At 39.9% G+C, this 21292-nt stretch overlaps 1 protein-coding gene across 2 annotated transcripts; it reads right to left on the bottom strand.

Moving 5' to 3' along the window:
• Nucleotides 1-60: 60 nt before the first annotated feature.
• Nucleotides 61-13196, bottom strand: CCDC174 (coiled-coil domain containing 174). Of its 2 annotated transcripts, XM_026857722.1 has the most exons (12): nucleotides 13104-13196; nucleotides 11559-11663; nucleotides 10551-10651; nucleotides 9556-9614; nucleotides 8364-8544; nucleotides 6296-6391; nucleotides 4737-4873; nucleotides 4247-4341; nucleotides 3854-4001; nucleotides 2694-2828; nucleotides 353-1031; nucleotides 61-310 (listed from the first exon to the last, which is right to left on the bottom strand). In XM_026857722.1, exons 1-12 carry the CDS (start codon nucleotides 13143-13145, stop codon nucleotides 199-201), a joined length of 1890 nt encoding a protein of 629 aa, XP_026713523.1. In that variant the 5' UTR covers nucleotides 13146-13196; the 3' UTR covers nucleotides 61-198. The 2 variants fall into 2 exon arrangements, with proteins under 2 accessions (XP_026713523.1, XP_026713522.1); XM_026857721.1 differs by having other exon boundaries at nucleotides 61-1031.
• Nucleotides 13197-21292: the final 8096 nt, after the last annotated feature.

Genomic DNA, 21292 nt, shown 5'->3' with positions numbered 1-21292 from the left:
GGGGGGGGGGGGGGGGAGAACCACCAACAGGGCAAAAGTACAGCTATGATGTAAAATAGCTTAGGTCTCCAGGAAATTTATTTTGATCTACTTACAGAAACTTATTTTTCCCAGCTGTGGGAAAATCATATTCTTGCCGAGAAGATAAATCTATTTCAAATAGTTAAATTACAATTCTTGCTTATCTTTTTGCTCAGTTCAAGTCACTTGTCTGTAATAAGACAGCATATCATCTAAACTTTGATAAAGTGGTTCCTGATTTTGAGCGTCACTGCTGTCGGTCTGTGCTGGCGGCGGCACATCTTGGGCGTTGCAGCCGCAGGCCTGTGCTGGTGGTGGCACATCCTGAGCGCTGCAGCCACACGCCTGCACTGGCGGTGCCACATCCTGAGCGCTGCAGCCACACGCCGGCATTGGTGGTGGCACATCTTGGGCGCCATAGCTGTAAGCCTGCATTGGAAAGGGCATATTGTGAGTGTTGTAGCCGTAAGCATGCATCGGTGGCCCCATGCCTTGAGCGCCGTAGCCGTAAGCCGGCATCGGAAAGGGCATATCGTGAGCACTATAGCCATAAGCCTGCATTGATGACAGCATGTTTTGAGCGCCGTAGCCGTAAGCATGCATCGATGGCGGCACGCCTGGAGCACCGTAGCCGTAAGCCTGTGCCGAGGGCAGCAGATCCTCCTCATCGCTGCTGTCATCCTCTGATGACGATGATGGCACATCTTGTGGGTTGCTGCCACCGGCCTCTCTTGAGGTTGGCTCATCTTGAACACTGCTGTTGTAAGGCTGCGCTGCCGGCGGCACATCTTCAGAGCTGCTGCCATTGGCCTGCGCTGGTGGCATCTGCTGACTTTGCACTGTGTCTGTTTCCAGTTTTTCAGAGGAAGTTTCAGGACTGTTCAAATTCTGACTTCTGTAAGTATCATCTTTCTTTTGTCCCATAAAGTAATCAGAAGGTGGTGCAAATTCTGGATCTCGCTCATCTCTGAGTTCCTCCTGTTTCTTTGACCATTGTCCAAACATCAATTCTGTTAGAAACAGGAAAAATGGTAGATTGAATATAGATTTCAGGGTCTGAACATCAGTCAGAAAGGAGGGAAAACAAATTAGCGAACAGAGAAGATGAAGCTGTGTAAAGCCATTTGAAATAACTTTCCATCTAGTACTCGATTGCTGGCTAAGCTGACAGTCCACTTTCTTTACAGAGCAGGAACAAGGGCATTGAGCATTAAACATAACCACCATCCTTGTGAAACTCACCCTAATCACTTTAAGATCCTTTAACAATATGGCCATTGGTTACGAAAAATGACTAATTAGTTAGGGGTGAACCAAAATACAGAGCCATCAAAGCATTAAGATCTTAGTTAATAGAAGATGGAAATGATGAGATTATCTCTAGTAAGCAAAGGCAAAAACCAGTAACTTCTTTATTTCAACAGAAGTGGTAGATATTCTAGTTAGTGACAGCTGCTGATTTCTGATTAAAAATACTTCTGAAGTACTGCAATGGGATGACAGCTCAAGATCACCACACTTAAAAAGATATCCCTAAAACCTTCTCCAAAGATGTTTCCCAAACCTACTCTCTAAACCCAGTAAAATTCTTTTCAGTATTCATTTCTATCAAGACTTCTGTAAAAGATGAAGTTGAAAATTCTGACGTAGAAGGGCTACATATTTGTCTGATGTAAAAATATAACAAAATATGAAATAGTAAGGAGGAAAGCATCTAAGAGAGTGAGGAGTTTTGTTTATCCTTCTTATAATAACTTAGATGCTTGTGTTACCTTTATGTTTAGTGAACCACAGTTATTTTACTTCACATTTTAGAGTAAACTGTCCTCTGCTCTCCCAGTGTAGTATTTGTTGCATAGTACAGTGCTGCCTGGGTATCAGTCAGACACTAGGATTCCTCAGAGGCGGGGAAAAAAAAAAAATCAGCGTTGGGCAGGATAGAGATTTAACAGATAGGACCTGAAAGTTTTGGTTTGTAATGGAACCACAAAGTTTCCCCTCACAATGATGTTCATTAACAGAACACAAAGACAGCTGTGAAAAGTAAAAAGAAGCTGGAAGTAATAGTCCTGCACAGAATAGGAATGCTGCCTGGGTACTAAAGGTGGACATTTGTGTGCTTTGCCTATTTGGTGTTTCCTTTTACTTAGAAGTCAGGCATCAGACTACAAGAATGTGCATCAGCTTAGATTAAAGTGTAAAATGAGTTAATGGGTTTGGGAAGGATCTAGAAGACAGCCATCACTGGATGCTTCAAGATGGGACACTGGCACTGAAGTGGTCTCTGCTCACATCACTTTTTAGTATCGTCCTGTACCAGTTTCAGAGTAACACATCCGCCATCACATAGCGCAAACTACAGCAATACATCAAGAAAAGATCACACTGAAAGACAGTGAATCTTACGAACTATGAAACTTGTCATTCTGCCAACCTCTCTGGATCATCCAGAAATTGAGTAACTCATACAGAAGAAAAAATTATAGGGACATTTTACTGGCGCTAAGGCATGCCTTGTCAATCACTGCACTGGACACTAGATAGTCATCAATACAACAGCAGAAAATATTTCATTGCTTCTCAGTCTTGCCATACTTTGTCACAAAATAGAAATGAAAATAACAGTATGCACACTGCTTCCAGACAATGTTTCTGAATCTACATTTCCTTACCTTTGCCTTTATCCCACTCTCGGACATAGGGCACTCCAGGCTTTGTATCTCTTCTCTCCTGGATGACAACCTCTACCTTTCTACTTGCTGCAGTAACTCTTGGAGCTTCTGGTTCGTCAGTAACACCTTTCACCTCTGTGTTACAGAAAGAGATATTAGCTTTTGTTAGTTATGGATAAAATTCATATAACTTCATAGGAGGGATGGGAAGCAAGAGTTATGTGCATTTATAGAGCTCATACTAGTGATTCAATTTCATTCTAATAATGAAATGTATCTGAGTGGGGAGGTGATTTTTTTTTTTTTTAAATTACTGCGTATTAGTTCAGAAAAGATAATGGGTAAGCCAGATAATCGGGAAGCATATCTGCCAAGAGACACTTCATGAGCTTTCTAGCTCTATCAAAAAGACTGCTGAAAATCTATAGCCTAATAGCCCAAAAAGAAATGTGCTGAGTGTTATACTGAAACTAGAAGATTAGGTGAAAATAAGAACATTAGCATGTTATCTCCATTTCATTTACTGGAAGAAAACAATTTGCATTCTTATTCTTCTGAACAGTAACAGTGGCACATCAGTGTTCTTTGTTTCCAGAACACTTCCCAGTTAATCACTTGCATAGAATTCTGACAGTGAAATATTAGCTATGTTTTACAGTAGGAGGCAGACAGTACAAGTGAGTAGCAGTGTCGTAAGGGAGACAGCGCAGAGATGGAATTAGAACTCAAAGTCATTATCCTAAATCCTAAAGCAGCTCTATGTCCAATTTACAGACTGCACTGAAACTGTAGGAGTGTGTATTATAAGATATCAAAATTAACTTGTTACTACTTTTTATTCATCTTAAAAAAAGTAAAATTTCAGCAGCTCTAACCTCAACCTGCATAATTAACCCACATAATTCCTGCTGTCAAGTATAAATCAAAAAAAGCCTATGATCTACATATCACATTTCTACCTGCATTATTAAGCTATTTCTGGCATCATTTCATATCTACAGTCACATGAACTCTCACTATCTTAGCAGTTATAATAATTGCATATATAGAATATGTAAGACCAATATATTGAATGTCCAAACCTAAATCAGAGTACCCCTGTCCATCAATCAAGTACAGGATGAAATAGCAAGTATTTAATTTTAAAAGGCAGATCATACCTCCATTCTCCAATTTTTCTGCCTCTTCCTCTAATCCAGCTTCCCTTAACTTCTTAATCTTCCGCGCTCGAAGTTTAGACAGCCTCGCATCCAGAGCTGCCTTCCTCTTTTCTTTTAGCTGTTCACGTTTAGTTCTCTGATCAAGTGTCTTAACAGCAAAGAAAAACATGAATTAATCTCCCTTTGTTATTATAATCACCTACATATCTTCCTTCACTAAATTACTAAAATCAACCCTGATCAAGTACCATGCTTCAACAGGGGAAAAAAGGACCATTTTTTCTGGAGCCAGCTGCAGGCATCACCTAGTATAAGATTTACATGACAAATCAAAGACAGTGATCACTGTAACTAGGATGCCCTCATACCCCAGTCTGCTCTTTAAACTCGTACCTGCTCTCTTAGCATATCCAGTGTTGCCCGTTGTTTATGCCTAAGTTCTTTGTCACGAGAAAAGGCAAAGTAGCCAACACCAAGCTGTCTGGCCTCTGCAAAGAAGAAATCAGTGAATTTAAGTTACACTCGAGTTTATAATTGACAGTAACTACAAGCACCATTGTAGTTCAAGCAAGGAATTACTCCCAACAACATACATCACATCAGTTTTAGGTGGCTAAAAAGGGCTTGTTTTAGATGATGCATGAAATGAAGGAGAAGACAGGAGGAGGTAATGAAATCTGAAAAAAAAAAATTGAGAAAAAAACAATTTGAGGAAAAATAACTCTAGATTTATGTACTGGTAATTTGAATGGTTATTACACATGTGGCTTAACACATACCCACACTTTGCCATATAGGCACAAGAAGTAACTTGTCCTTGCTTCGTCTAAAACTAATCTCTTTGGTGACATAAAGTTAAGTGATACAAAGTAAGGAAGTATACCATTTTCCCGAATGTCCTCATAATGTATGGGTCCCATGGGTTTTCTGAGTGCTTCTTCTTCTTCTTTTTCCCACTGCTGCCTCTGAAGTTCTCTTCTCATGTCTTCAGATAACAGAGTATTCCCATCAGGACCTTGTCTAATTAAAAATATAATAAAAATAAAAATCTGGGATTACAGAGCAGAATTTACCAGTTTTACTGCATCAAACAGTGGAAGTGTGATTGGGTCTGATCCACTATTGCAGTTTTTACAAAACACAGATCATTGTAAACACCATTTAGTGATGCAAGTTTCATGACTATGGTGCATGGTGAAGACAGAAAATATAAAAACTACCTCTGAAACAAGGTACTAGAAGAATATGTTATTAAAAGACAAAACATACCCTTTCTCAGAAGCTTTATGAAGTCATTATCAAATCACAGAATGGGAGATGAAATAATCACTTTTATTGGCATCTGTTGGGATGCCAATCACACATAGAAACATTTCAGATTTAACATAAGAAAATGAAAGGTATTTGAAATAACAAAAAACTAGCCATTAATTTACCTAGAAGTCCATGCCAAATACTAATACTCAATATGGGAAATATTTTTGTTTTCCCAAGAGAAGCAGCAGGATCTTTTTCTTTTGTCTAGCTAAAGCTGGTTTTGCTGACCGACTGTCATCCATATCAATGCAGAGACTGCAATTTCAAAACACTCATACTCTTCATCTTATGTTTAAATTATAGAGAACACAATACTGAGTTTTTAGTGTGAAAGAATTTTCACTTCAGTAAGGGCTGTTGAGGTGCCTTTAGATTATTTTCTGAAAACAATTCTCAGTGCTGCCATAGTAACTTCAACAGAATAGCTGTTAAACAGCTGTTTAACATAAGAGCAAAACCAAACAAATGGAGGTCTAACAAATTCACTTTGAATGTCATGATGACTTTGGAATTGCTAAAAGACTATTGTCAGTTTCCAGGCTAAACAGAACCAGGAATCACTTCTCTGGCATTTTCTGGAAGGTATAATAAAATGCAATTTTCATGCAAGGACCACAGTTTTAAAAGATGCATCAAATATCTGAGAGATTGCTAAGTTAAATTTATTAGAACTCTTCTCTGCAAACTATGCTCTGTAACTGATGTTTTAGATTTAGTCAGCGTTTACATCAAAAAGAGTGCCCTAGTAGTAGTTTATTAAAAATTTCATTTGGGCTTTTAATTGATATCCATGTTCTCCAATCTGTTGCAATTTAAAACCAATACACCAGCCACGTATTTCAAATAGTCAGCTGCCAAGGTGAAATAGAAGACTTGAAATACTATCTGAATCTGTAATAGAAAGTTTCGATAAAAATCAGTTATGCATAATTACTCTGTAGCTACTCTGTCTAATTTTTAAGGCACAGTGTTGTAACCAGCAGAAGTTTTTCTCAAATAGATCTAGAGAAAGCAGTAGCATCAACAATTCTGGATTGAGAATGAGGTAAAAAGTACAGCTTCTCTTCCTTCTCATAACATGTTAAATACTGCATGAAACAGCCACTTTCATTAGAGAAACCCCACCTTTTCCCTTGAAGTTCCTGATCCATTTTAAGTAGACTTGGTAAATCCTTCTTCATACAGCGTCTAGATCGGCCCAAGAAATCAACATAATCAACCCTGTAATGAAAGTGAAGGAAACTTCATGCAGAACTTCTGTTTGCAGATTTACAGAACTCTTAACCAGAGACATAAGCAGTGACACTTTCCAAATAGTGTTTATCACCTCCCAGGCTCTCCATGTGTGACAGTTTCTCCTACCTTTCAATTAACAGGCTCATGAGTTAAGAGGACACATTCTGAACAGGGCATATAACAGTTTTACCACAGACACTTACTCAATCTCCCTTTGAGCTGGCTGTTTGCCTTGGCAATAAGATGTTGTAAAAAAATGTTCAAAAGTTACAATGTCATGCAGTTTTCACACCAAAATAAAACTGAGCTTAGTACTTGCTTCCCATGGTGAAAATAATGATGCTGCATTGACTTCGTGCGGATATGAAATTGCTACAATATATTTCAATTATCAGCCTAAAGCTCATTTAGAATAGGCTGATAGCATTCATTCAACTGGCACAACAAAGGCTGACTAAAATGCAAGCAAAATGGTCCTTTGAAGCACATATTATGCTGCTTATGCAACTCTTTATAGTACTGAACACTTAATTTACACTTGTCAAAAAAGCTGTTAAGAGCTATACTTATTGTCCTGTCATGCTAGAAAGTTCTTTAGCATTAAGCTGCCTCAATTATCCCATCTAAAGAATTAATATTACATCTGAAAAAGTATGACTGGCAATCTGGTTCCCAAAACCCAAACTTTTAAAGATCTGTGCTTTTAGTAAGTTAAGTCTTTTACATAATTTCTAAGGATATCTACAGCCTAGTATATAGCACTCAGTGCCCTTTGTTTTTTATTACGATGTAACATCCGTAGAAAAAAAAAGTCTGCATTCTCTACAGTAAAGATATAACTATGGTGGCAGAATAATTATAATTAATTATGCCAGCACCCAAATATCCTCATTAGGATATGGCCTCACTGAGATGGCCAATCTATTAATAATAATAATAATACATGTTATGAAGTGAGATGTAGGCAGTCATAGAAAAGCACAGTGTGAAGAGTAAAATGTACCAGTTTAAATTTCTGCTACTTCACGGTGATGAGAGCACAAGGTAGTTTGAGCCCATCACTGACTGGATCATTGACAGTTTCATCTTGAAATTCAGTAAGACGCTGGTAATGGGTCTATCTGCCTTTCCAACCCAGCAGTCTTCTGAGACTCTGCTAGATTCATTCTCACAGTTTATTCTGAAACATTACACTGCAAATCTTATTCTTGGTCTAATGAACGGGAGAATGGGGGTGCTCTTTCTCATACTGGTTACTGCTGTTTTAACCTGATTACCAGAAGCAAAATCTCTGTTCCATAAGCATTTTAAACAAATGGGCGAGGAAAATGTTTAGTTAGACCAGTTTCATAATTATTCCCAATGTCTTGGATGAAAAACTAGTAGTTACTTGGAATGTCACAGAAAATCGTCACAGACTATTTGCTGTGCTGCAGTTAAACAGTGGAAGAAATGATGGGAAATTGTGTTCTTTTTCCAATCAGAGTTTCTCTCCTTTAAGAGGAGGTCACACAACGAAAAACTCACTTTCAAGTCATAGTCAATTAGAGAAGGGAAGGTGGATACAATAAAAACCCCAAGTTTTTGCTACATTTCAATTCAAAACATCAAAGCACAAAATTGTATCAATACTACAATCGGAACTCCCAGAAACTATGCAAGAAAATGAGAGGATATTACAAAGTCTCACTTATAGTACATTTCCCTGATTGATATTTCTCAAAATCCTGGATGTAGATTCTATTGCAGTGTTACCTACATGGAAAGGAAAGTAACATGAAGGGACTGTCTTTTAATGAGACATGAAATGAAAAAATGTTACCACCTCTTCTCAATGTGTAGCATTAACCAAAAATAAAGTGCTGCTCCACATACTTTGGGGAATAAAATTATTCTCTCATACAATTGTCAAGAAACAGACAAGTCAGGACAGTTTAGCCCCGTCAGTAGTACCAACCATTCTTCGTCTGGGTCCTCGGGTGGTGGTATTTCAACTTCAGGTTGAGTTTCCTCATCATCTGCATCTTTTTCTGAACTCTTTTGAGCAGCTTCGCTCTGATACAGTTCCTGTACTTCGTGCTGTTTGTCTATGATCTTCTGAGTGAAATCCACTAGGTACAAATCCTCAGTTTCTTCATCTAAGGCAGAAAATCGATTCTCAGAGAACATCCATGAAAAGAACAGAATTGAGCACAAAGTCAATACAAAATGGCCACAATCAGCTTTTCAGCTACCAGCAATGCTCTTGATCACACTATTGGGGAATACTTAAATCTCATTCAGTGCCAAACAATCTTGAAGCTATAAATTGGCTCCACAGTGATAACCTCTATTTCTGAGCAGAAGTTTTTAGGGTATTTTAAAGCAATTAATCATTTGTGTACAATCAGAAAAGGCTGCGGTCTTTGCACTAAGATATCCTCTGTTCAGAAGTTTGTTATGTAACAGTTCAAATAGGTTTTTGATGCTTAACATTTGGTGTATTGGCAGTAATTAAGCAGTCACTAGAGTACTTTTCTAAAAAGTAGAGAAAAGTGGTGGGGTCACGTGGACAAAGATGGACACTAGTAAAGAAAACATTAGAGATTAATCGCCAGGAGATCTGGATTCTATTTTCATAATTACTTCTTGCAAGGGACTGAGTGAGAGAGTAGAATTCTCTAACCCTATTAGCTGCATGACTGGCATTCATGTACGGACCAGCCAGACCCCCATCCTGCTCCTCTTCTCTTCATAAACGTGCAAGAATTAGAAAGCAGGACAGAACACCAGCAATACAATCCAAAGACTGCATAATGGAGAATAAATTAGTTTTGTTCTTCTAAGATTCTGTATTGAAAAAACAGAATATATTCCATCCACTTAAGGAATGAGTGGGTGAAACAAGCCAACAGTGCTTTACTAGGACAGGGTCTCCTTCAAAAAGTAATTTTATTTTCTCTAGTACTTATATTTTTTCTCCCTTTCAAAGCAGAATATCCCATATGAATCACTTTGTATAATAACTCCAAAAAAATTTCTCATGTAAGAAGGCAGGCAGTGAATTCATAGTGTAGCTGCTGTATATCACCAGTTAGAAAGACCAACTTTTAGGGTTAACTGTACAAATTTTTTTAATATATAAACTCATTTAGACTACTTTTATTCACCTGGAAAGTCGCCTTTTGTCATTTTCTCATACAGCTTTGCTTTCTCTTCTAGTTTTTTCCTGAAAAAGAAAAAAAAAACCCAACCCACTATTAACATCGCAATTCCACCAATTCCAAATACAGTTCAAAATGACCAGTTTAGCCTAGATAAATGGAACAGCAAAGTACCAGGAGTGCTTGAAATGCTTACTAGAAGTTGATTTAAGCCTGGCTTTTGTTTTGAACCTTCACTGACATTTCTGAGGATACACAGGTATCCAGTTTCAGAGTTTATACTGACAATAACTGTAGTGAAGTTACAGAATTAATCTTAAGGGTAATTTGTCAAGTAGGCAGGAACACAACGTAACAAGTATTCCATCTCTAACTACTATATCTGTCAGATAAATACTGGAAGCTAGACCACTACTTGCAGATATGAGATACTGTACTGTTTTACAGAAAATCAAAAAAAAAAAAAAGGAAAAAGAAAGAGTTACATGGAGTTACACTTAATCTTAGAAATTAAAGATAAACCTTAGCTAATTTCTGGAATGGTAGAAGACAATTTTGAAGAGCAATTAAATGCTTACAGAAAACCAGCAAATGGCTTATAAATCACATTTTCAACATCTATCTTATTGTGCATCTATTTAAAAGATGTGGTAAATCTTGCAAAAAAGTGAACCATTTTCTATTAAGTCCAAATAGAATGCTATAAAATTCTGATGTATTGCTGCCCCGGCTTTTAATTCTAAAGATGACTTTCAAAAAATCATTAACCTGACATACATAGACAGCTACAACACTGTGAGGGCAGGTATCCATAGAGCATGGGACTGCTGGATTACAGTTTGTACACTACTGGTAAGGAGCACAGAATTGATGCTAGTCTTACTGGTTGGGCTAATGAGAACTGCTGGTCCAAAACGTGCATAACTTGCTTTCTGTGCTTTTCTAAACACTGACAAACAAGTTCTACAAAGCATTCCTTTCTTACAGAGCTTAGGAGTTACCTTGACTTATCCAATATATGCTCCTCTTCTGCCTTTTGCTCAGCATCTTTCTCTGCTCGATTTGCAACTCCTGTGTTTTGTTTGTTCCAGATGCTTGGTTTCTGTGGAGTACAATTTTATAGCAACAAATAAATAAATAAAAATATCGAAGTGGGAATGATTAAAAAAAATATTTCTACTCCATAATGCAAACTTTGCAAATCAGTCATGACAGACTTTGTAAATAACATCTTAAACATGTTTGACTTGAGACTATACCTACTGTGCTGTAGGCTGCAGCAGGTATGTCCAGGAATTTATCCACAGACTGCAATGTAATATAATAATTAACGACAGGTTGAAAAGCAAAAAAAACCCCCAACAAAACGAAATCACTCAGAAATCAGACAAAATCTATTCTGGCAAAGATGTTAAGGTTAAAAAAAATTAGTAGGAACAATCTTCCTCGTTACTAAAGTAATAACAAACCCATTAATTGTTCCTATTACCTTAATTTTTGATACAAAATACAATCAGTTTGCCTGTTTACAGCATAACACTGTAAATGCTGCATCTTCTTCAAATATGGCAGCAATACTATATCCTACTACTAGAAATCTACAGAATTAATAAAACCCAGTCTGCAGCAAAGAGTAAAACATGGGAGAAAATTGTGTATTCATTATTGTACACCAACACACAGAGGAACAGATAGTAGAACATTTATCAAGAAGAGTGTCTCATCCTTCAGAGGAGCAGAAAAAAGAAACATCTTCTATAGCTACAAAAGCTGTGGCTCCCTGGGGAGCCAAGACTAAGTGGTGATTTAGAGGGGCATAAGCATGAGAAGTTTTCTGCTGTGCACAAGAATCTCACCTGGAAATGAAATTTAAAGAACATCCTCATCACGTAGATTTTACATTTGAATAGTAATATAGCTATGAGTATTTATTTATTTAGATTTGAATATAAACTTCCTTACTTTAAGGAGAAAGAATGTGAAAAACAACAATGGAAAAATATTTCTACCTTATTAGAAGTTTTGGGCTTTGTAAAGATGCCAGCATCTTTCAGTAGCTTTTCCTTCTTGAATTCTTCTTGCTTTCGGAAGAGTTCTGCTTTGAGATCTACCAACTACATCAACATCAAAACAAACAAATAACTAACCAAGACACATTACACCATATACATCAGCTACTGTAATAAAGTAATAACTGTATTTCTAGTACATCAACCTGGCATTTACAGTTATATGAGCATCTGATTGCATTTTGATATGGAACTTTGAAATACTGATCCAATCACAAAGATCGCTCTTAAGTTTACAGCAAACAATATGCAAAAAACACAAAATGCAAATTATTATTAGGGATTTTTAAAAAATGCCAAAGATGTCCTTGATTCTTTGATAAATAATAAGAATTACAGAGCCATAATTCCATACAGATTTTACCAGCCTCCCAATGGCAAATAGAGGACTAATGATATATCACTCTTGAAAAGGAAACTTCTAACCATTAGATAATGAATAAAGTCCTGACTCGGAAAGAACTGATAAAAGTTTGCTTTCATAGAATATATATACTTTCCCAGGGTTTTATATAGACTGTTTATATAGTTCTAGATTTTCTTTCTTCTTTTTTAAAAAATATGTAACACCGCCATCTATGACCAACGCCCATCTCATCTTTTATTAGGAAACATCACCAGCAGGGGTATTATTTTGAAATTACAGTAAAAAAACTAATCTGGGAGAGGATATTGTGTCATTTTCCGTGCAAGTCCTACAGAAAACAAATTTCCCTGAGAAACATTAAATCAGAGAAGTGGAAGACTCTGATGTTAGTATTTGTCCCAAACACTCACGCATTTGCTTTCCAGGGCTCTGTAACGATGTAAATATGTTGTAAATTAACCCTTCTTCCTCCACTGCTTAAAAGTGGTCACCCAAAAAGTCGTTAAATATTTCATATGCAACAACCCACAGTTTGCATTAACTGTTTATTAGGAAAAATGAAGAGATTAGCAGCCGTCTCTTGTTAACAGACCACTGGAGAGCAACGAGAAACAGCAGCACGTCGCCACCCCTAAGGGTCCGAGGTTAATTTACCAAGACAAGGACCTCCTGTTGGTCAGAAAAAAATAAGGAAATAAACTCATTTCCCTCTCGTACCCTCATTTTATCCTTACATCATGAACGAAGGCAAATTCAGCCCCGACACACTCAGGTCAAGAGCGCTGCGCGTCAGGAAGGCAAAGGGGCATCACAGCGCCGGGATGGGATTTCAGAGCGCCCAGCGATACAGCAGGATGCTTTCACCCAGCATTTCCTTTAATGAGCGCGCATTTCAGTGGGTCGGGGTTAAGGCGAGGGGACAGAAACACCCCCCCGCTGTGCTGTCTCCCCCGGGAGCGGCTCACACCAGCGCGGCCTCCGCCGGCCGGGCCCGCCCGTGGGGTAAGGGGGTAGGCCTGGCTGCCCTCACACCCTTACAATCCGAACGACAGGCCCTCCGACGAGGCCGAAGGGTTTCTTTTATTTCTTCCTAGCCGCAACCAGTTTCGCCCACTCACCGAGGAGGCGGCCACATCCAGCGGCTTCTTCCTCCGGTCCATGGCGGCCTCCGCTCCTCCGATAACCCCCTCACCGGCTGCCTTCCTCCCCGCTTTACGGTCTTACCGTAAAGCGCAGCGAAAGCGAGGCGCTATTGCGACAGTGCTGGTGAGGCCAGGCGGGCGCTTCCCCGCCGCCATGTTGGAGAGGTCAGGGGTTTGTGGATGGCTGAGGGCGGCGCGCTGGGCCCTGCAGCACCGCTGAGCAGGCTGCCTGCTGTAATGGCGGGTCCTTCTTGCCTCAGAGCCTCCCGCTGTGGCCGCAGGGCAGCCTGCGAGCAAGCCTGGCTCAGTCTGGTGTAGCCTGGTGGTGGCTGAAGTTCTCCCAGCCAGTGGCTTCCCTGGCTGTGTCCCAGTTGTGTGTGAAGTGAGGGTTCTGGGCAGGTGGAGGCCAAATTCTTCAGGTCCCCTGTTGGAAATGGCTGCCTGTGGCTGCTGTGGCCAGTGAGAGTGGTGTGGGGTGCTCTGAGGTTGCTGGGCTGGGAGATGGCCCCTGTGGCCAGAAATGAAATACAGCCTGGCAGCATTGCATGCCTGCCCAGAGCTGTTTGGAGCTAAATGAAGAACTACATGGTTGAAATTTGGTAAGGACAGAAAAAAGGAAAAAAAACCAACAACAATGTCTTTCCTGCCTTAGTTGATACATGAGTGCTATGATTACCTGAAATGCTTCTTGGAGCTGGAGACAGCCATGTCCTTCAACACTAGGCTGGGTTTAACCCTATGACCACTGCCCTCTGGGCTGCCTTTTTTTAAGCTGTGTGTTTGGGATGAAGTGCTGTGGCTGTCCTGCTGTCCCTGGCCCGCTGCCCGAATGGATCTGTGCTGAGGAGGTGGGAATTAATTAGCCACTGCTTTGCAGGACTGACAATCATGGTCCACAATACCTAAATACAAATTCACCTATATGTGCTGGAGCCAGCTCTGTAACCTCAGAGGTGAGTGCAGGTGGCTCTTGGGGAGCAAGATTCAGTGTTTTACTTACACTGAGTAGCTCATTGTATCCTTTATCATCCCCATGAAGAAAAAGGACTATCTGTTAGGTTTTAATTTAAAGTGAGTCTGAAGATCATAATTATCCGGAGTTACAAGAGGAAGCTGCCTTTCACTTGTCTTTATTAAAGTAGAAAAATATAAGGCACTCCGATGTTGTTGCTTGGCAATGTGACAGCTGATAGAAATGTTGGATACAGTTCTTTTAATTTTTGAAATGTTTTGCTTTTGTGTTTGGAAAGCTGGGTCAGGCCTGTATTTAAATAGTTTATGGACACAGAATGGCAGTGCTGACAGAGATACACAGTTGCTAAGTAAGCTACACCTATATGCCAGGGAGTGTGAAGTCTACAATTCAGAAAGAAAAATTTGTGGCCCTAGTGAAGCTGCCTTGCTTTTGGCATTTTAAGAGGAGAAGGAAAAATGGTGGGAGAGAACAGACACAGAAAAGTGCAGGTCAAATTAGAGGCATAAGATTTACTATTTTAATCTTCAGTGGTAGAAGAGAAATGAGCATTACTGAAAAATAGGACAAAGGCATGAAAACATCTGTGCTATTCTAATTAAATCTCACTTGAACAAATCACGTGGTGTTGCCTGTTCAAACCTCACCTAGAGACAACACTGAGAAGATCCAGCCCAAACCCAGCCCTGGGTTGATTCTAATTCCCACCTTTTATTTGAGGGCAGTGTCTCTGTGAGGGCACATTTCCCTCCTGAAGTGCATTAATTCTTCTCCGCATTGCTCACCTTCTACATTACAGCAACAGGACTCGCTTGCTTACCCATCAGGGTTTCCAGTGCTGTAGGTGTTGAGCACCTTCAGGAGCTGAGGAGTATTTTTATCTTGAGATTCTCATAACATGAATTGGTGCTGAAGAGCTGATAGTCAGACTTGGTCCTGTACACCTTCTTGTAACTGCAGGTGCAAAAACATGTAAAGATATCTTGGTCTCTTGAAAACTTGGTCTGTAAAATATAATGGCCACTGGCTAAGCTTAATGTCTGAGAAACCCTACATGACCAGTTTTAGAAACGTAGCACTAGATAGTTGTACAGGCACTTCAATGCTTCTTTATATTTTCTGAATTAAATGTAAAATGATACAAATGCTAAGTCTATTCACGCTACTACTCGGGAAGACGCTTTTTAACCTGTCTGTCATCTCTCCCCTTCAGATGCCTGAAACCAGACCTTTTCTTGCAGGATTCCTTAGTCTGTGGCACTGCCTAAGCCCCTGTAAGGCTTTTTGCAGCTGCTTCCTACATTCTGTCCTTGCTACATATTCACTCTATGACCTGCGCATATCTCCTAGCAAATGGCTTGTCACAGCACCCTGATTTCAATTCCTAGCAGCGCTTTACAAGCAAGCTCACCATCTCTTGTAATGTTAGAAGCATGTTCTCCTTTACCACATTTACAAACCCATTTCTTTGATTTGTTCTCTCCTTCCTGCGCTCTCTGTTTTTGTGTTTGCCTGTCCAAGCCATGATGGAACAACACCCTTTCTGGTTTGGGTGTTGCTTAAAATGGCTCAGTATCATCTTGGCAGCCCTTTGCGTATCAGGTGTTACTTGGAAAGTCTTAGGGGATATGTGAAGATAGAAAGAGGCCCTGGAGGTGTCAGCATCTCTCTTAAAATGTTCCTTTCTGGTTGAGGGTGAGATGCATGACCAGGGTTGTAAGGAAAATCTGTGCTACTTGAGTGGTTACATGACAGGATGCAGAATAAGGAATTAATCTTAGAAATTGCAGGCTAGCTCGTGGTGTTGCTGTGAGCGAGGATCTCAGAGCTGGCGCTTCTGCGCTTGCAAGAAACGGTAGATTGTTTTGAGGGTAGCAAAAGTGTGGCTAGACGTGCCTGAATTGGGAGTGAGTCAGTCAGTGTCCCTGATGCTGTATATAACTGGACTCGTGCTAGGAGATAACCTTTAGCTCTCATTGTCTTGCCATTAACATCAGCAGGACCCACGGGCAGTGCTAAAAGCAGCCCCGGGCAGAGGGGAGCACTGTGCTTGCCGGAGCCATGGGTAGCTTGCGTGCTGTCGTGTTTCCCTAGGTGTGGGATTCAGCACTCGAGTGTGCATCCAGACAGATGGCTTTCAGATCACTTCGTAAACGTCACTTCAGTAGTCTTGTGTTTACAGTCTAAGAACTGACAAGCTTTCACACATACTGTTCCCTCAAAAAGGCTCGATGTCAACTCTAACCTGTGGAAGGCTGTTCTGGGCATTTTTTTTTTTAATCCAGCCCACAGGCATTCATAAAATGCCAATGAGAGAGGGAGAGCTGAAATAAGAAGCTTTCCAAGTTGTGAAGCGAAATCAGCTTAGCTTAAAGAAGTGAGATCAGGAAGAGGAGGAATCTGCCGTTGTATGTATAGTACAGACTCAGTGTGGCTGTGCTATGCTTATTTCTTATCGGGACTCTGTGAAAGCTGTATAAACTACCATGTCTGATCTCAGACTGCTGATAGCCCTGACTTCCTGGGGAATAATCGATTCAGCACTTCTCATTAGTATGCTGCTCATTTTAGCATGTGGCCTAATTGTGTTTACTTCCACAAAGCTGCATCAACACAAAAAGCTTGTTTATTATTTTTGAGGAAGATGGGGGATCGCAGTAGATTGTTCTAAGGGGATTTTATATGAAACAGTGGTGTTTCAGTGTCTTGTAAGACTGATGAGAGATACTGCACAAACTTGAAATTAAGCAGTTGCAAAGCAGGCCCCGTACCAAAACTAGACTTACAGGAGCCCAAAACCAAATTACACTGATGTTTGGGGGATTTGCACTCTTATCACAGACACTAAGGTTTCATCCTACCCTAAGGATTTGATGTTCTATCTTACTTTCTACATCTTGGCTTTAAGATGAAATAAAACTGTGGGCAAATAACAGCTGGACATTTTGTGAGATAAGCCTTGATGCTAGGGCACTGTGCCCTTGCACACTTTTATAGCCACTTGACATAAGGTAACATATCCATGTTTCTCTGAGGGATGGAGAAATTCCTTCTGGTTTTCTTTTCTCTTTTTTTTCAGGCTCTTCTCAGAAATTAACATACGAGGGAATTTGTGCTATGTCAACAAATAAATTTTTAAAACAGGGCAAGAATATTTTTGCTTTCCATAATTTGCATATTCTTGGTTGCCGAGAATAACAGCTTGTTGAATTTGTTAAAGACTTAGTGTGTATGAGGCTACAAGCAAAACTGTTTGCAAACTAATTCTTGTAACATGAGACATCAAAAAGGGTTTCTTTCCTTCATGGCAAAGATTACATGTCTTCCCAAGATGAATTCCAGCATATCTTTTTTTTTACTTCTGTAAATTTTCGTAAAGGCACATGAAGCATACCCTAGGTTTTTGTATTTTAGCATTGCCTTTACAGAAGCATTGAATTGCTGCAGCAAAACAAAAAAAAACAAAACCCCATCCATATCTAGATGTATTCTATGTATGGTTTTACAGTGCACTTGAAATCATATCTTCTGTCAACACTATTGTCCTCTCTATTTGCATGTGTTATGAGAGAGGGAGTGCTGCTATATGCTCTTTGTGTAGAAAGACATTGTAATTCCTCTCAAATACAGCTAGAAAATAGGGATTCCCTAAGAGCGTCCAACAGCTTAGATAGATGTAGGCTTAATGCCATTTTACAACAGAATCTGTAAGGGGAACATAGTTATTGTAACTGGAATTAGCTTAGAAAACTGTTATTGATAGTCTTGCTTTTTTTTTTAGTACGCATTTTATCAAGCCTTGATGAAAATAGGCATAATGACCCTTCCCCCTCTGGGGAGCGTGTGTGCCTGTTCTTAAGTCTGACAGGCATAAGAAAAAAATTGGGTACCAGTTCAAAAGATTAATAGGTTTCTCACTATTTTCCTGTACTAAGGGGTATAAATACACACATTTTCTAAACGGGAGATGTAAGAAAGTGCCAAAGAAAACTGGTTTATCAATTACATTGGGGAGCAGCTGTATGTATTTTCATCTTCAGAACAGGAACTATTGAACTACACTGTGTTGTGAATATATTGTTGTCTGTGGTTTCTGTGCATCTGGCATAAAAGACAAACATGCCCTTTAAGAAACTGCTCAACTTCTTTAGATTTACCCATTCATCTGTCCACCCTTCTCTCACCATCTGTTTCATTAGCTGTGGACATGTGAAGTTGCTCCATCCCTGCAGCAAAATGCAGCTTGAATGGTTCACAGTCTGGCTTTTGCACGAGGCAGAGTTCTGTCTTTGCGAGCATGGATGGATTTGCCTCTCCATGAAGTGTAGCCCTATAAGAAGCTGGATTTTGCATTCCAGCTGCACATCTGCAAACTCCTTCAGGACACTACAGACTTGTATTTCTTTTTCTCTAGGTCTGGGATGCCGGGCTGGAGGAAGAGCCTTGTTTTTTGTCTGCAGAGAATGCAGCACGGAGGTAAGGCAAGAGGGGAATATGAAAGCAAAGGGGGAGACTATAATCTAGGGGATGATCATGAGAAGGGATTGGATTCGATGCTCTTTTTTCCACTCATTGATATTGCTGAAGCTGCAGGACCTGTCCCAAAACTTGTGACTTTTTACTATAAAAAAAAACCAACAAAACACCACAATGTAGGTTTCCCAGTAGAAAGCACATTTCAAACTTAAAATCTGTTCCTCTTCCAAAGTACTGGTCCAGATCTCTGTGAGGATGTTGTTAGTAAAGGCGTGCCTGCTTTGCCTACAGCTCTGTTTTTAATCTGAACCTGGCCTAGCGTATATAACTTTACAGTGGTAAAGTTGTGTCTATTAAAAGGCATCTACCCAAGCATAACAGTTGGGAATTTTAAAGCTCACATACCTACTTCATGATCTGTTTTTCTTCTTTTAAAGAAAACACTGTGCTATTGATTGTGTCAGACTGATAGACACACGCTCATTGTAGCTGTGACTTTCCAAAGAGGCTACTCTCTAGCTTTGAGTTTAAACCCTGTTATTTATGTTCATTTAGTGCCAGGGTGATGATGCAAGCCGTATTTATATCACCTTCACTGCTCATGAAATGCTTCTGTTTATATCCCACTGTTTGAGCTGAATTATTTTAAACCAGCAGGCTTATGGCAACAAATTCAGGTTTTCTGACATGGTGGCAGGAATCTGGGTCCTGTAGCACATTGCTAGACTACTTGGGAGGAGGGGGGAAAATTTATATTTACTAGTTCTAGCACAATATCATTGAATTGCTGTTGGTGCTTTTTAAACGTATATTGAATGGTGTCATTAAAGTGTGAACTGCGTGGGATTTCAGTTCAGTACAATGCAAAATATTTTTTCCTTAGAACCGCAGAAAACGGGCCTGAGGTTTCTCATTTGTCTTCTCAGGCTAGAAATGCCAAAGCATGTATCTGTTTTAAGAATATGTGTGTGTGTGTGTGTATATATATATATATATATAAAATCTTTTTTCTGTTGGTTATTAGTGATCCTTGAATTGCACTTTGAGATGCAGACATGAAGACACCCTTCTGCACTCTTTCTGTTTATGAAGTGTCTAGTTCTTGACATCGAGCAGAAGATGCGCTGGCATAATTGAGCAAATTATGAGCCTATGTGTGATTTCCTGATGCACTGGAATGATTAAATCTGCATACTTGGGCAGGACATATCCCTGGCATATGATCATTTTTACCTTGATGCACCAGAGAGATTTAAATCAGCATAATTGGGTATGGAGTTTCTCTACCATATGGGCGTTGGCTACCTTGTAGTCATCTACCATATGCCTGCGTAGATGGCTAAGTGGCAGCTATGATTAATTTATTAAGAAAACAAAACTATCCTGTATATATATATAGTCCTTCTCTGATACTCTGGTAGTGAAAAGCTGCTGTTAGATATTTTGGAACCGAGGGACCTTTTTGCACACTGTAGCTCAAAGCCTCGATCCATTCTTGTTTGGATTCCTCTATATTTTCAAAAGTCAGCTTTATCTGCAATAAAGTGTTCTCTCACTACCCATCATCCCACCAAATGCCCCCAAAACTGAATTGAAGGAGATAAGTTGTCTTTCTGGACAAAGTAGTTAAGCATCGTGTGTGTTTGCAGAGACACTTGAAAGGCTGTACAACAAAAGAAAAAGGAAAGAGATAGCAGCATCTAAGGAAGAACGGGGTAGCTGTTGGTGGCTCACTCCCGCTGCAGCAATGTCACGGTGGTGTTGCTCGTGTTAGTAACGGGGTCTCAATGCGGTAGATGGCAGTACGAGACTGTTAGTACAGCCACGTAGTACCTATCCCAGCCGTACTGTGAGGATTTAGCAGAGGTTACCTTACATAAGAGAGCGTTGCTCCTGCAGTTCCCTGTCATCTCGCCAGCACTGAAGGAGTAAATTTGTTTCTTCTCCCCATTCCTCCAGTCTCATATGTGTAAAGTTCAGTGAGATTATAAAACAAGTGGAGAACGCAGAACTGCAAGATGAGCTGATCCTGGATTTCAGGCTGCCAGTTCAAATTCTGCGTGAGTTAGTGGGACTCAAGTTTTGGCTTCTGCTTTGGCCAGCTCTCTGAAATGAAAGTTGGACAAGTGCTTGTATGTTAAGTAGTATGAGCATAGCAGCTGCCACCCTTTCAAACTCACAGTTGACTATGGCCTTGCTAGGAATAAGACTAAAGATTAAATAGGTAAGGAATTCTCCAGAAGGGCTGTTAGCTTTGCAGGGGCACCAAAACACACACCCTAAGGAAATCTACATTTCTTTTGCTTGCATGATCCCTGTCCTGTTGTTGAACAGCCCTCAGGACAGGCCTCCTGATACAAAGGTTACTTAAAATAGAAGCCCAGAAGGCACTAAAGTGTTGCTATATGTATCACAAAAGAAAGCTTAGAGTGATTATAGATGTTATTTTAGAAATAATTGAGAAAAGAAATATTGAGTCTCTGTACATAGAGAGAGCTTGGAAGTGTGTGTGGCACTGCTGCCATTAGTCAAATATAGACAAGTGGAATGAGAACTAGAATAATACTTCAAAATGAATAACTACATCAGGCAAAAGTCCAATGATTGCTTTATTAAAGCCTTGATGAGTGCCAAGCAACTCCTCAGCTACACCAAGGAGCCGTACAAAATGTAAATTCCAGTATTTTATGAAACACGGGAGGAGGGAGCCTACGCT

This window comes from Athene cunicularia, assembly GCF_003259725.1.
Source record: "Athene cunicularia isolate RWA chromosome 12 unlocalized genomic scaffold, athCun1 chr12_part1, whole genome shotgun sequence".
Lineage (NCBI taxonomy): Eukaryota > Metazoa > Chordata > Aves > Strigiformes > Strigidae > Athene > Athene cunicularia.
Note: the sequence above shows the minus strand (reverse complement) of the source record. Positions and strands in the feature narration are given on the sequence as shown.

What these genes read in the sequence shown, in the direction of transcription:
- CCDC174 (XM_026857721.1), bottom strand. Translation starts at nt 13,145, where the DNA reads ATGGACCGGAGGAAGAAGCCGCTGGATGTGGCCGCCTCCTCG. An exon ending in AGCCCAAAACTTCTAATAAG is followed by an intron (nt 10,652 to 11,558) that starts GTAGAAATATTT and finishes TGTACTCCACAG; the next exon opens with AAACCAAGCATCTGGAACAA. An exon ending in CATATATTGGATAAGTCAAG is followed by an intron (nt 9,615 to 10,550) that starts GTAACTCCTAAG and finishes TTTCTTTTTCAG; the next exon opens with GAAAAAACTAGAAGAGAAAG.